The following is a 13,793-nucleotide window of genomic DNA, read 5'->3' as shown; positions in this document are numbered from 1 at the left end:
TTGCTTGTTTGTTTACTATAGCATCGTCTTCAAAATAATGTTATACATGGATTAAATGATTATTGGGGAAAGATTGGGGGAAGGGGATCAGGGGAAAGGATGGAGGGTTTGGGATTGGGGTAATTATTGGGGAAGGGGATTGGGTGAATTACTGGGGAAGGATTGGGGGAAGAAGTTTGGGGAAGGATGGGGGGAAGAACGGGGGGAATTACTGGGGAGGGGGATTCGGTAATTATTGGGGAAGGATTGGGGAAGGGGACTGAGGGAAAGGTGGGTGGGAAGGGGATTGGGGGAAGGGAATTTGGGTAATCATTGGGGAAGGGTTGGGGGAAGAAGATGGGGGGATAGATTGGGGGAATTATTGGGGAAAGCTTGGGGGACGGATTTGGGGAAGGACTAGGAAAAGGGATTTGGGGAATTATTGGGAAAGGATTGGGGGAAGGATGGGGGAATTATTGGGGAAGGGGATCGGGGGAATTATTGGGGAAGGACTGGGGAAAGATTGGGGAAGAAGATGGAGGGAAGGACTGAGGGAATTATTGGGGAAGGATTTGAGGAAGGATTGGGAAAGGGGATTTGGGGAATTATTGGGAAAGGACTGAGGAAAGGGATTAGGGGCAGGATGGGAGATTTATTGGGGAATTATTGCGGAAGGACGGGGTAACGACGAGTGAAAGGACGAGGCATGGCTGAGGGGAGAGCAGGGGCAGCCCCACCCCCGTCCCCGTGAGGCGCGAGGCCCCCTCATCGCCGCCATGAGCGGGGGGCGGAGAGCTGCCCGCCCCGCGCCTGCCCAGCGGGCGCCTTTCCCAGCAGGCGCTGTGCGCGGCCACCTCCTCCCGACAGCGGCGGGCGCCCTGCCGGAAGGGGACCTCGGCGGCACTTCCGGGCCGGGCGGCAGCGGAGCGGCGGCGGCGGCGGAGCGGCGGCGGCGGGGGCAGCGCTGTAGTGCCGCGGCGGGGCCGGGCGAGGCGGGGCGGAGCTGGGCGCCACCTCCGTCCGCGGGCCGCCACCATGATCACCTCGGCCGGTGAGGGAGCCGAGCGGGGCCGCGCCGCCCGCCGGGGTTTCGCTGAGTCAGGGCCGGCACCGGGCGCCGCCGTAGGCCGCGGGGGGGCCGCTGGCGGCGCTCGTGGGGGGGTGGAGGGGGGGCGCAGCACGGGGACCCCCCCCCCCCCACCGGTTCCTGCACCCGTTGCCTCAGTGAGGCTCGGAGGGAGCGGGGCCGTGGCTGCTGTCGGAATCGGCGTCCCGCAGAAGCCCGGCCCGGGGGGGGGGGGGGGGGGGGGGGGGGGGGGGGGGGGCGCCGGTGTGTGGCGGGGCGTGAAGCTTGGTTCTGTGCCTCCTAGTGCAGCCGTGCGATATTGCTGATCGGGTTTCACCCGAATTGACCTTACTGCTGTGGTTCCTTCCTGTGTTGTACGTTTTAGCTGTGTTCCATGCCCTTCTTTTAGATCCCTCCCCCCTCGGGTTCCTCCCTCTCTTCCCACAGTTTGTCAAAATCTTGTGAAAGCCCGGCTCTGCCCTTCAGTGGGCTTTCTGGCCTTTGTAACTTGGTGTCTTCTGCAGGTTTAAAAAGGTTATCAATTTACGTAACAAAGGGAAGATTAAAAGCAGGGAATTGTGTTGAATTTTAGGCACATCCTCTGTCCACCTTTTCGGTTGCATCCTTGCAGTCTGACGATGAACCACCTGTAACCGCTCTTCAGAGTGAGCTCTTCAAGAAACCGTGGGCTTCTCTTCCAGTTATGTCAGTTTCTGTAGCTGTTCGTACAAATGTCCTGGGACAGCATCAGGAACCATGATAAAGCTGAGAGATACGATGTCTTCTCTTAGCTATGAGGCTTGTTTCTGTGCTACGAAAAAAGTTAGATGTTGATCTTTAAATGATCTTTATTCCCGTTAGGTGAGATGGAAGTGACTTGCTTGTGAACTGCCAGCAAACTAATGATGGAGCTGGAAGTAAAATCCGGGTTCTTTGAGTTCCTATCTCATACGTTTTCCTCTAAAAGGATCATCGCTTATAAAGAGTGTACCTTTCCACTTATAAATTCTGAGCTTTTATATTCATCTTTAATATAAACGTGGATCTGGCCTTTGAATTTTAATATTGAGAATTTTCAACCAGCATTCCGGAGACATCCTTCTTTCATCTTCTTTGGTTTTGAGCTAAATGAGATGTTCACCTTTAAAGCAGAGTCCCAAACTGACTGTGATCTTGTTTTGCAGCTGGAATTATCTCTCTTCTGGATGAAGAAGAGCCACAACTCAAGGTAACCCCAATGCTGCTGATTATGTCTGGGAACAAATAATAGCAAATGCATTATACTGAGAGCATTATGTCCCAGTCAGAAGTGATTGGATCTCAGTAACTGTAGCGGTTGGACAGCAACAAATCATATTCAGCTTGAAAGCTGAAAGAAAAGGCTTAAATAACATGGTAACAGATGGCAAACTCCCTGCCTCTGAATGCAGAACAAACTGGAGCTTTGCCGAAGCTCCCAGTTCTCTGATGGTGATGGGAATTTGTTACTTACATGTGTGCCAGAGGCTGCGTTTTCGCTATGTAAAATTCAAAGCTAAAGAATATCAAATTTTACATGTCTCCAATTGTGCTAAAAACAATAATCGCATTTAGTTTTCTCTTGAAAGAAAATGACATTGGTAGCAGAAGAGAACAGCAGTCAGAGCTCTGCAGTCCACAGCGTACGAATCTATAGGACAACGCTGAACACCCGAAGTGGTGATGTACTGATTTTGGAAGGGGGAGATGCATCTTATAATATTGGCAATCCCCTGAATATTTCACTTGGAAACATTTATAGGTGGTGATAGATCTGAATAAACCCTGCCTTTGCTCTGAGCTGACTGCGGGTGGGCTGATTCTAGTCTGGATGTCGTTCATCTGCCCAAGCTCTGTGTCCAGATTAATAATGATGGCTGGTGTAGACCACAGCCAGAGTTCTGTTTGCTGCGCTAAGGGTGCCACAAACACTTTGAAAACTTTATATTTTTAGGAATTTCAGCTGTCATTTTACCCAGTCAGTCATCACAAAGAGACTATGGGAAGGGGAATCGGGGTTCTCTGCCTTAGAGAACAGCCTTTTCTTTGCAAAGGAGTTACAAAGTTTAGTGAATGTTTACAAAGATCTTTTAAAGTAGAATGTGCTGTTTAAGTGGGTCAGTTTTTATCATATTAGTCTTAGTTCATGTATCATTTTTATCGAGGAAAGGTAATAAATGCATTTTTTTTATGTAATATGACTTTTTTTTCATTTTCTGTAGGAGTTTGCTCTTCACAAGCTGAATGCCGTTGTCAATGACTTCTGGGCAGAAATCTCTGAGTCAGTGGACAAAATGTAAGAGAAAATGCTCACTACTGCAGGGTGTGCTGCTTTAAAAGAATACGAGATATAAATGGATGTAGTTTTCCCTGTTTGATACTGGCTAGTATAGAATTTAGCCTCATGCTTCCTGGAAAGTACTAATGGAAGTGGTTTTGGGTTGGTGCTGTGGTCCCAAAGATGAAAGTTCAGTCAAGTTGTTATGTGGCCTTGAGAACAGGGCACACAGAGTTGATGTTCTTCCCTCTCTTTTCAGTGAAGTTCTCTATGAAGATGAGGGCTTCCGGAGCCGGCAGTTTGCTGCTTTAGTTGCTTCCAAAGTGTTTTACCACCTGGGAGCTTTTGAGGAATCGCTGAACTATGCCCTGGGAGCAGGTGACCTCTTCAATGTCAATGACAACTCGGAATATGTGGAGACGATCATTGGTAAACAACTGCTGCTGCAAAAGAAAAGCTCTTGTGTTGATAAAACAACTGTACCTTAGAGATCTTGCTTCTTTAGCTGCTTTTCTCCATATTCCTCTTCCTTTTATATTCATTCAAACTGATGCTGCAGCTACTTTTATTCAGTTTATTTTTGCATTTTTTCCCATCTGCTTTGGGATTTTGTAATAGAACTCACTTAGGAGTTCTGGTAATCTTTTCCTTTTCTTAAATGTTATCTCACTGCAAGTTCGTCACCGCAAGATTGCTTTGCTTGTGTGTTTTTTCTTTTCTCATTTGTGTTCTGATGTCATTGTTAATGTCAGCATAACCTTGGAAATAATCAGCTAATAAAAGTAGCTGCACGCCTGAGGGGTACAATTTTATTATTCCCCCCTTAAACAAAATAGCAAGTCATGTGTTAGTTGAAAGTTTTTTTTTAAAGTATTGACCACGTGTATCAGTTGCCCTTGAGAGGATTTGATGGACAAGGGCTGGCTTTCAGTCTCCCCAGCTAATGCTTACAGTGGATCTGGGAAGTCTCCTACTGCTGTTTCTGCATTTATTTAAAATACCCTGCTGTTTGAACAAAGAACACGTCCTTGGTTCCATTTTAAAAATAACTTATTGGTTTCAGTGCTAAAATCAGAGTTTGTTAGGAGAGGTAGGCATCTTCCGCTATCGTTTGTGCCTTTGACTACACAAATAGCTCTTGTGCCTCATCTTCACACAGTTTCCTGTACATTGTGTTTTGCTGGTGGAATGCGTGTACGCACGTGCCTTCCAGATGAAAAGACCAGCGTGGTGAGCACCAGGTTACCTAGTTCAGAATAAATCGATACGCTGGCTATGGTTGAGTTTTAGGTAGAAGAGTTTGGGTGGTTGTTTTAAAATGGGGTAATTACTTGAGATAGAAGCGTCTAGGTACATCTGGAGAGACTGTGATCTTCTACTGAATTGGTTGACTTCAGTGCCAGTGGCATAGGTGTATTTTGACAAGGTGAAGGTGTCTGTATTGTTAGTCTTGCAGGTATGCATAGACATCTAAATGTCTTAAGTGATAATTGCTTATTTTTACCCCCCACTGGTGTCTGACTGTTTTCCAACCTATGTGAAAACTGCAAACATCTAGGAAGCTGACATCTTTTCCCCTATATTTGTTTAATATCTTTTCAGCAAAATGTATCGACCACTATACCAAGCAGTGTGTGGAGAACGCGGAGCTGCCGGAAGGGGAGAAGAAACCTGTCGATGAAAGGCTAGAAGGGATAGTGAACAAAATGTTCCAGCGATGCTTGGATGACCACAAGTACAAGCAGGCTATTGGCATTGCGCTGGAGACGCGCAGGCTGGACATCTTTGAGAAAACAATCCTTGAATCGGTACGTGCAAGAGACAGGATGTGCATACAGCTAGGCTTTTCCAGGCGTGGATCCAGAAGTGAAGTGCAAGATCTGTGTTGCTTTGGAACTTGATCTGTTTTGTGTGGGCAAGATAAGAGATGAAACCTGGGGGAAGCGTTTATGCAGTTTTTGTGAAGGGGAGTGAGTTGGGGCAGGGGGTTCACTTCAACATCTTCATGGAAGACAAAGCTGCTCAAAACTATCGATTAAGCAATTATAAAGAGACCACTAGCTTAAAAAAACTGCTGAGTTGCAAGCTGCTGGGGGAAGATTCCCAGAAAGCCCGGATACATGCTGTTTTCTTTAGGTATTCCCTGTCAGCTACTAGCAGAGATATGACACTGATACAATACAGACTGTAGGTCTGGCCTACCATAAGAAAAACTTTTATTTTGTTGTGCCTGACATCTGCTGTGATTCAGTAGAAGGGATCATTAGGGATAGGTAAGTGATTTATTTATGACAGGTTAATAATAATAATTAAAAAAAAAAACAATAATAAAGAATATCCAGTTGCTGGGTGAGGTGCTCTAATTCTCAGAAAATGGCCATGTGCAAACTTAGCCCGCCCTGACTGCAGGGCAGTACAGTCTGGCTTTAACATGCCTTACTGAGGGTTTAAGATAAGTCATTTTACCAAGATGTGGCATTAAGAGAAGCATGCCTGTAGTCATTTGCAGCAATTCTGTGAGTATGTCTCATCTTGTTGTGCTGCGGTGTCTCAGTCCTATGCCAGAACAAGTAAATCCTTTAAATTATACCACTTTGTAGTTTAGAGCTTTCCGGTATTCTTGGATGTCTCCTATTTCTGTATCTGGGAGTGATAATCATCAGGCATCTGTCTTGCTTTCCTTGTTCCCTTTACTGTGCTATGCCTTTACTAACTTCATTGCCTATTACAAATTGCTTATTTCAAATTGCCTTTCTGAAGTCTAGCACTGAAATCTGGTTCCCAGTCTCTAGCAAGAAACAGGTGTGTTGGAGATCTTTTCTTGATCCATGGTTTGGTTTGCTGACGTATTTTAATGCAGTGAATTGCAACAGGAAAGCAAACAGGAAAGGTGAAGAAGGGGAAATAAGTATCGAACTTTTAAATGAATCTTTTGCATATTTTAGGTCTAAATTAAAGACTCAGTTTAACTACTGAATTGAATATTTGTCCCATACATTTTCTGGTAGTATTTTTTTTCTTTAAATTGCAATATACCAGTATATAAGCTTTTCTGAAGATGAGTCTTCTGCAGAGAAGATTTTTCTGAAAAGGGAAAGTGTGAAATTTTATGTGTGTGTGTCTTCTCTGCTCTGCTTTTTAAAATGGAAAGGAGGTAGCTTTATCCCAATCTCTAAATCCTTTCTTGTCAATCCAAACCTAAACTTCATATCTCTGACTTTTGTTTCAGAATGATGTTCCTGGGATGCTAGCCTACAGCTTGAAGCTCTGTATGTCTCTGATGCAAAATAAACAGTTCCGTAATAAAGTCTTGAGAGTTCTAGTTAAAATCTACATGAATCTAGAGAAACCAGACTTCATCAACGTGTGCCAGGTAAAGTCTCAGAGTGCTGTTTAAAGATCACTCAGAAGTTGTTTTTGTAGATTTCAAGTCAAATACATCTTTGATTTTTTTCAGTTAAATGAAATACTTTTTCCTGGTTGAATAATTCAAGTGTATATTATAATGAAATGAACGTGAAAAAACAGATGGAAATTCTGTACACTTGATCAATTAATAGTGAAATGTGTTCAAAGGCAGTTTGGAGACACAGCTGATTATTTCAAGCCTCTGTAGGGAGTATCAGATAGCAGCTTCACACTTTGGAATTTTATTTATTCCTCCAAAAAACAATTGCTTTTTTTTTATAAGCTGTTGTCTGAATACGTTCAGACAACCAGATATCAAATTACTCAGATTCTCAAGCATTTGACAATATTGGTATACCATGTACACATGACTTAGGAGTGTTATGTCTGATCCATTTTAGCTGAGACAACCCTACAAAATGACTGATACTTTAATGTGCTTTGGAAATTTCTGTGTTTAGTAGGATAACATGGTCAGCTTACAAAGATAAAGTTTTTAAACTGACCTGTGAGAACTCCTTGAAGATTCTTATTACCTCCTATGAGAGAGAGGGAATGGTTCTTTCTCTGAAAGAATGTTCCATGGAAGCAGCAGATCAGGCAATAGGGAAAATGGAGTGTGGCCTCACGTGGTGTTGCTTTTTCATTCTGAAGTAGATGATGTTTTCTGATTTTTCTTTTCTGTTTCCTTTCCTCTCTCTCAGTGCCTGATATTCCTGGATGACCCACAGGCTGTAAGCGACATCTTGGAAAAACTGGTGAAGGAAGATAACCTTCTCATGGCCTACCAAATTTGCTTTGATCTGTACGAAAGCGCTAGCCAGCAGTTCTTGTCCTCTGTGATCCAGAATCTCCGCACTGTCGGAACTCCCATTGCCTCTGTGCCTGGATCCACCAACACCGGCACTGTCCCTGGATCAGAGAAAGACAGGTGGGGGCATTGGCTTGAGAAAAGGCAGAATTGTTCAGTTACAGTCCTGCTCTGGTGGAGCCTCCTGTTCTGTGTATGGCTCTCCATTACAAGCAGTTGAGTTATTCCATTTAAGTTAGGGTAATAGACATAAAATTGTATGTTACTGGAATCCACTGTTTGAGAAACTGCATTTCCTGCGCAGTTGAGGCAAGCATGGTGCACTTGTGTGGCTTGAGTAGCTCAGCTAATGAGCAGTAATGAATTAAGCCGTAGTGTGAGTTGCTCTGGAGTGCTCTGATGTTGTACAGTCTTTGCAGAAGTTGGTAGGGCTACGGAACGAGCCGGTGTAAGCATGATGCAGGTTTGGCTTCAGATTGTAGCTATTCCCATACCTGCTTGTGTGAAGGGTGAGTTCATAGATGATACTGTGGTATTGTAGACCCTTTTGTACTTCCAGCAAAAAGAGGTAGTTCAAATGTAGTCTAAGTTTTGTTGAAGTCGTGATGCTTAAAACTTGTTCAGTCATCAGCATCACTGGATATTAGCTGTAGAAACCCCTGATAAAAAGAATTTAAAAAAAAAATAATCTAAAATTGGCAGTAGTAATCCCTCAATCCTTTTTATTATTATTCTTTGTTTAGTTACAAGTAATTGGTGTAGATAGCTTTGTTTTAAACCCCTCTTTATAGGGGGTTGGCCGAGGCTGCTGCCCAGCAGGGATTCGGTGGGAGTTTGTGTTCCAACTGCTCTTTAATCTCCAGAGCTGTCATGGCTGTATGCAGCCTGACCCTGTACCATCTTTGACAATGTGTGATGGAAAATGCTGCCTAGATCAAGGTTGGCTAAGTGCGAGAGCTTATGCAGTTGTGAGGAACTGATTCTAAAAGCTTATAAATCAGTAATATGGATATAGCAAGCATTATTTCCCTAGAGAAGAAGAGAGAATAAAAGCCAAGGCACAAAGTAATTGATAAATCCCTCTTTGAAGCATTAGGACAAGATGCTAACAGCAGCTTAACATCTTTTGTTTCCACTTCAACGCTCTTGTATTCATCCTAATAGTGATGAGCTCAAGGCTTTTGGGTGAGGACATAATTATCCTTGCTGCCTGGTTGCTGACCCTGTTTTCTCACTTGTCTCTGCCTGTTCATTCCATACCAGCATCTCTTTTTTTGTCTCTCTAGGTGGAGTTAGAGGGTGGGGATTTCCAGGACTTTTTCTTCAAGTCCCCCGGCAACTGAACTGTTGAGTTTGCTTCTCAGCAGTGACCTCCAGAAAGACAGCCCTTGTATTGTCAAAGTCCTGTTATTTTCAGCTGTCATCTCCAAATCCTGGACTACTGTTTCAGAATAGTGTTTAGCCATAATCAGAGTACTTGGCTAGTTCTGAGTGATGAACTGAGTTGCATTTTTATTTTTTTTTTCAGTGATGCTATGGAAGCAGAAGAGAAACCAGGAAGCACCTGTGCAGGGAAGCCTGCAGAAGTTGTGAGTGTCATTTCCAAAAATGTGCCTTGCTTAATACTTCTTGTGTGTTAGAACCTGCGGTTGTTGGGTTGGTTCACCTAATGAAAAGTAGTTTCACTTCTGTTTTGCTGGGAGGCAAGGTGACAGACAATCTCTGAGGACCAAATAACTGACAGTCTAAAAGTCCAACAGTTTAGATACTGAATGCTGGAGGAATTAAGTAGATTTCATCAGGTATTGCTGAGCCCAGAAAAGGGCGGAAAAACCAGAAGGATCTGGGTTATGTTTTTTGCTTTTTGTTGAAATAACTAACTGCTAGAAGAGCCTGAAATTTGACTACAGCTGAGAGCCGTAGCTGATGAATTAGCCTGATGGTTTTTCCTTCTTCTGAAATGCAGCTGAATCCGAGTTGTTGAATTAGGTGTGGGTTGTTTCTTTGTTTTTTATTTTTTTATTTCTGCTCCTGAAATCCAGCTGTAGTCCTGTCTAGATAGGACTGATGTTGTTCTGCAGGAATGGCAAAAGGGGATGCTAACATAATGTAAAGTTTCTTTTCCATGAAGAAGGAAGATTTTTCTTCTGACTAGGATGATGGCTGTCTTCCTCATTGGGATCGTTTTGTTTAGTTTCTTTTTCCAAATATTGGAGAAAGCGAGTTCACTTCTTGCATGTGCATACAATTGCATTTCACCATTTCATGCACAGCTAATGTGATTCTGATGCTGAGGAAAGGAAATGCTGCCTGAGAAGGAAAAAAACCAAGACAAGCTGCTTTTTCACTTTCCACATGTTGCATTTTTGCAAACTAGACTTGGGAATCTTTGAGAGATTCTTGCAGATCCATTAAAAAGGATAACATTTTACTTAACGGCAAACAAGTGTTTTCTTGAAGTTATATTCTGTGAGGAAAACAAAAGGGGTGAATTTTCTTGCCTCATCAAGGAACCTGTAAACAGTGCTTTTGCGTAGTAAAGGTGCCTTGAATCAGTTTCTGCTGAGTTGGTGTTGCTGACTGTGCCAAGGGATAAGCACCTAAAAATGATCTTTGGGGCCAGAAACATTCTTGAGCTTAATCTTCCACAATTCAGAATACTAACTACAAAGAAATAATTGAGAGGATTAGTTTAAGGGCTGAACTACTTATGTCTGGCTGATCTCTGACCACTAACGTAATGCCAGAGAGCAGCAGTGTATTTTTAATCCTTCTCAAAAGGTACTTCAGCTGGGACTTAAACTGTGGAAACTGTTCCACAGTGGGGAAGGGGGAGTCTTTCTTGAAGGGCTCTAGAAGATGAATGTGTTAGAGAATCCTAGATCTACAAGCTGCTGTTCAAAATAAAGTCTTTGGACTTGTGCAACAATGTCCCTTTGGTCCCCAAACCTGTCGGATTTTGGAATGTGGTGATGGGAACATATCAGAGTGGCTTTTCATGAGCTGTGTTTTATCAGAGCTTTAATTAGGTTCTCACTTTTCTTTTTGTTTATATGTAAAGAACCCAGAGCCTAAGGACCAGATCTCAAAAATGATTAAAATTTTAAGTGGCGAAATGGCCATTGAGTTACATCTGCAGTTTTTAATACGAAACAATAATACGGACCTCATGATCCTCAAAAACACAAAGGTAAGAGGCTCTGTAAATCTGGTTGTTTTGGATTCATCTGATTCATCCTGGGTTTGTAAAGTGACAGCAATGTGGTCAATACAGCATCTTATTGTCCTAGCACGACCTCCTTCTGTTTTGAGGACACAAATCTGTTTTTTGGTCATAACACATTAACATTTATAACTTGAACCTGTGACCCTGGGCGTTGCTAGTAAATTGAGTAACTGGTTTTGTTTTGGAAGGTGTTATTCAAGGATGGGCAAATGATAAGTTACAGGTAAATTAAACTCCTTCTGTTAAGCTGAATGATTATTAGAAACCACAGGAAGTTTTGTTTTTTTTTTTAAATGTGAAATGAGATGCATGTCATTGGCAAAAATGGTAGGGGATGATTGTCAGTGGGCTCATCTATTTCAGGAGGTACTTTAAGCATATCAGAAAAGCATTTCCATCTGCTTCTTAAGTGCTTTGGAGTCATCCTGTGTAGCGTCTGAGGGATGGCTTGAAAAAGTCAGCAGCGTGCACTGCAGCGCTTGGTTTGGAAAACCAGAAGTGGGGTTCTTCTGTTAAGCTGTAATTGCAGCAATCGTGCCTCTGACAGAAACTCATAGAAAGGATAGATTTGCACTGAAAAGATGGGTTGAGGATATATTAGAGTGTATTAACAATCTATTAACTCTGATTAAAGGGAAATTGCTGGTTAAATTGAGTCTAATTACAACCCATTTTTCTAGTGTCCTGGCAAGCATGTTAAGTGACCTGGGGCACGTCTTTGGCTGGCTGCTGATACTGATTGTTTTTGTTCTTTCAGGATGCAGTGCGGAATTCCGTGTGTCACACGGCAACGGTTATAGCAAACTCCTTTATGCACTGTGGTACAACCAGCGACCAGTTCCTTAGGTAAATCCATGGCAAGGAAGCCCCGGTATTATTTAGAATTGTATGAACAACATTGTTGCCCTACTTAGCCTGATAGTTTTAATGAGTGGCTACAGAACTCCGGGCTTAGAAAGAATATGAAAAGGTCTGAAAGCTAAGGTGGGGATAGAAGCTGGAATTGTTTACTTTTCTCTTTCCTCACAAATAGGCTTTATTGGGATGGTAACCACATGAGCAGTTTGGAGGGTTTGGAATTTCTGTTCTCCTTGTTTACTGGTTGGAGAATTTCTGAGATGGTGATGTATCTTCTCTGGTAGAGACTGACACTGTCTCTTGATGAATGACTCTGGGAAGGGAAATGTCAGGACTGATCTTCCCAGGGAATTGAGGAAAACCCTAGAAACTCTGCTCAGGTTTCTCCCACAAAGCTAATGGGCTACATATTGACTGATTGTTCTCCACCCTTAGCTGAGATCACTGCTATGTAGGAGCTTGACTCCTGCTAGTCAAAAAGCAGTACTGATGAAGGGGAAAGAGGTACAAAGTGGAATTATGGTTAGCCTTCTTGCCTTCTGGAACTGCTTTCTGTTTTGAAAGCAATCTTTAATGCTGTGAAACACTGCAGAATGGGGAATGGACTGTGTGTAAAGTTGTCTAACCTGTATCTTTTTGTCTTACAGAGACAATTTGGAGTGGCTGGCCAGGGCCACTAACTGGGCTAAGTTTACTGCTACTGCCAGCTTGGGTGTTATACACAAGGTAAAGCTGCATTCATTCCCCTTTGTTTGGGAGGAGAGATTTACTTGTCAACACAGAAAGCACTGGAGGGGGGATTCTAAATGATGCCTGTACTTCAGTTAACCTAGTCTGTTGCGAGGCACAGCCATAACATAGCTTGTGTCTTTGACCTGAAGAAAAGCTCTGCTTTATCAAATCCAACGGGTTGGATATCTCATCTAGTTTAAGGTGTGTTTTGCTGATGGTGAGAAGGCGATTGGATAACGTGGCTTAAGGAGAGAGCCTTCAACTGCAGTCAGAACTCAATAGCTTATGATAATAATAGCAACTTAATGGATGTGCCCAGTTAAGCCTTTTCCCTGGTGGACAAAACATCTCTCAGGGATACTGAGTGGGAGGAGTCTCTTGTTGAATAGATTTAAATACCTTTAATCCAATTCTGATAGATTGCATGTGTCTTGTGTTGAATGCTTTGGGCTAGAGGAGTTAGCTTAGGAGTTAGGCTAGGCTGACGAAAGCTGGATGGCTTTCTTGGTACTGTAGCATTAGAGCAGGTATCTTTCTTCCTAGACTCCTTCCTAGATCTCTTCCTTTGCGAATTTCAGAGAATTGGTAATTTCTAGCTATTAAAATTGCAGGTGTATGTTAAGTGTATTTCCTGGCCTTGTGACAGGACCAAAGTCCTCACCGTAGTAAGTTTTGGAAAGTTTCCATGGTGAACTAAGTAGAAGTTGCTTTCTTCAAATTCATTCATGGGGAGGGTATATTTAAGGCTTTTTTGAAATAGCAAGAAGTTTTATGTGCCTTGATCCTTGCTGAAGTGCTCTAGTGACTGAATCAGTGTAGCTTCTGGCCAAATTTGTCCTTGATTTATGTCAGTGACCAAGTGATTGATGCATACTCCTGTTCTGGGGTGAATAAAATCTCAGTACAGAAGGATTCTTTGCTGCTCATACAGCACTGAAAGGCTAACTTTTTGTGAAGAAAGTAAAGCAATGGCTATGACAAGTTTTCTCCTGACTTAACTTAAGTATTATTGCAAAGTGTTCGTATCCACTGCTTTTTCACCTCTCAATTCCCCCTGTTTTTCCTTTCTGCTGGACACTGGACATGCAGGGTCATGAGAAAGAAGCACTTCAGCTAATGGCGACGTACCTACCCAAGGACACCTCGCCGGGATCAGCCTACCAGGAGGGTGGAGGCCTCTATGCCTTGGGTCTCATTCATGCTAACCATGGTGGTGACATCATTGACTATTTGCTGAACCAGCTGAAGAATGCCAGTAATGATGTATGTACTGGGTTTGGTAATGAACCTTGATTTTTGTTGGGAATGTCCAGAAGGGTGCTAGCTGGTTTAGAAGTAACTAAGTCTGTGACTTCCTATGGATTTTAGCAACCTTTTGCTAACAGTTTAAGTAAGGTTTTTGGGAAGTTTTTACATA

General features: G+C 43.1%; 1 protein-coding gene across 1 annotated transcript in view; it reads left to right on the top strand.

The window, feature by feature from the left end:
• Positions 1–767: 767 nt before the first annotated feature.
• PSMD1 (proteasome 26S subunit, non-ATPase 1) overlaps positions 768–13,793 on the top strand; it is a 71,082-nt gene continuing 58,056 nt past the window's right edge. The window contains exons 1-12 of the mRNA XM_080604460.1: positions 768–1,030; positions 2,230–2,273; positions 3,286–3,359; positions 3,601–3,770; positions 4,944–5,149; positions 6,571–6,714; positions 7,454–7,680; positions 9,089–9,149; positions 10,622–10,750; positions 11,544–11,632; positions 12,292–12,370; positions 13,466–13,639. Of these exons, the coding sequence (XP_080460586.1) occupies positions 1,015–1,030; positions 2,230–2,273; positions 3,286–3,359; positions 3,601–3,770; positions 4,944–5,149; positions 6,571–6,714; positions 7,454–7,680; positions 9,089–9,149; positions 10,622–10,750; positions 11,544–11,632; positions 12,292–12,370; positions 13,466–13,639 (1,413 nt within the window). The 5' untranslated portion in view covers positions 768–1,014. The remainder of the gene's footprint in view (positions 1,031–2,229; positions 2,274–3,285; positions 3,360–3,600; positions 3,771–4,943; positions 5,150–6,570; positions 6,715–7,453; positions 7,681–9,088; positions 9,150–10,621; positions 10,751–11,543; positions 11,633–12,291; positions 12,371–13,465; positions 13,640–13,793) is intronic.

Source organism: Anser brachyrhynchus, assembly GCF_964034855.1.
Source record: "Anser brachyrhynchus genome assembly, chromosome: 9".
NCBI classification, from domain to species: Eukaryota; Metazoa; Chordata; class Aves; order Anseriformes; family Anatidae; genus Anser; species Anser brachyrhynchus.
The sequence above is the reverse complement of the archived record's forward strand: the minus strand, read 5'-3'. Positions and strand labels throughout refer to the sequence as shown.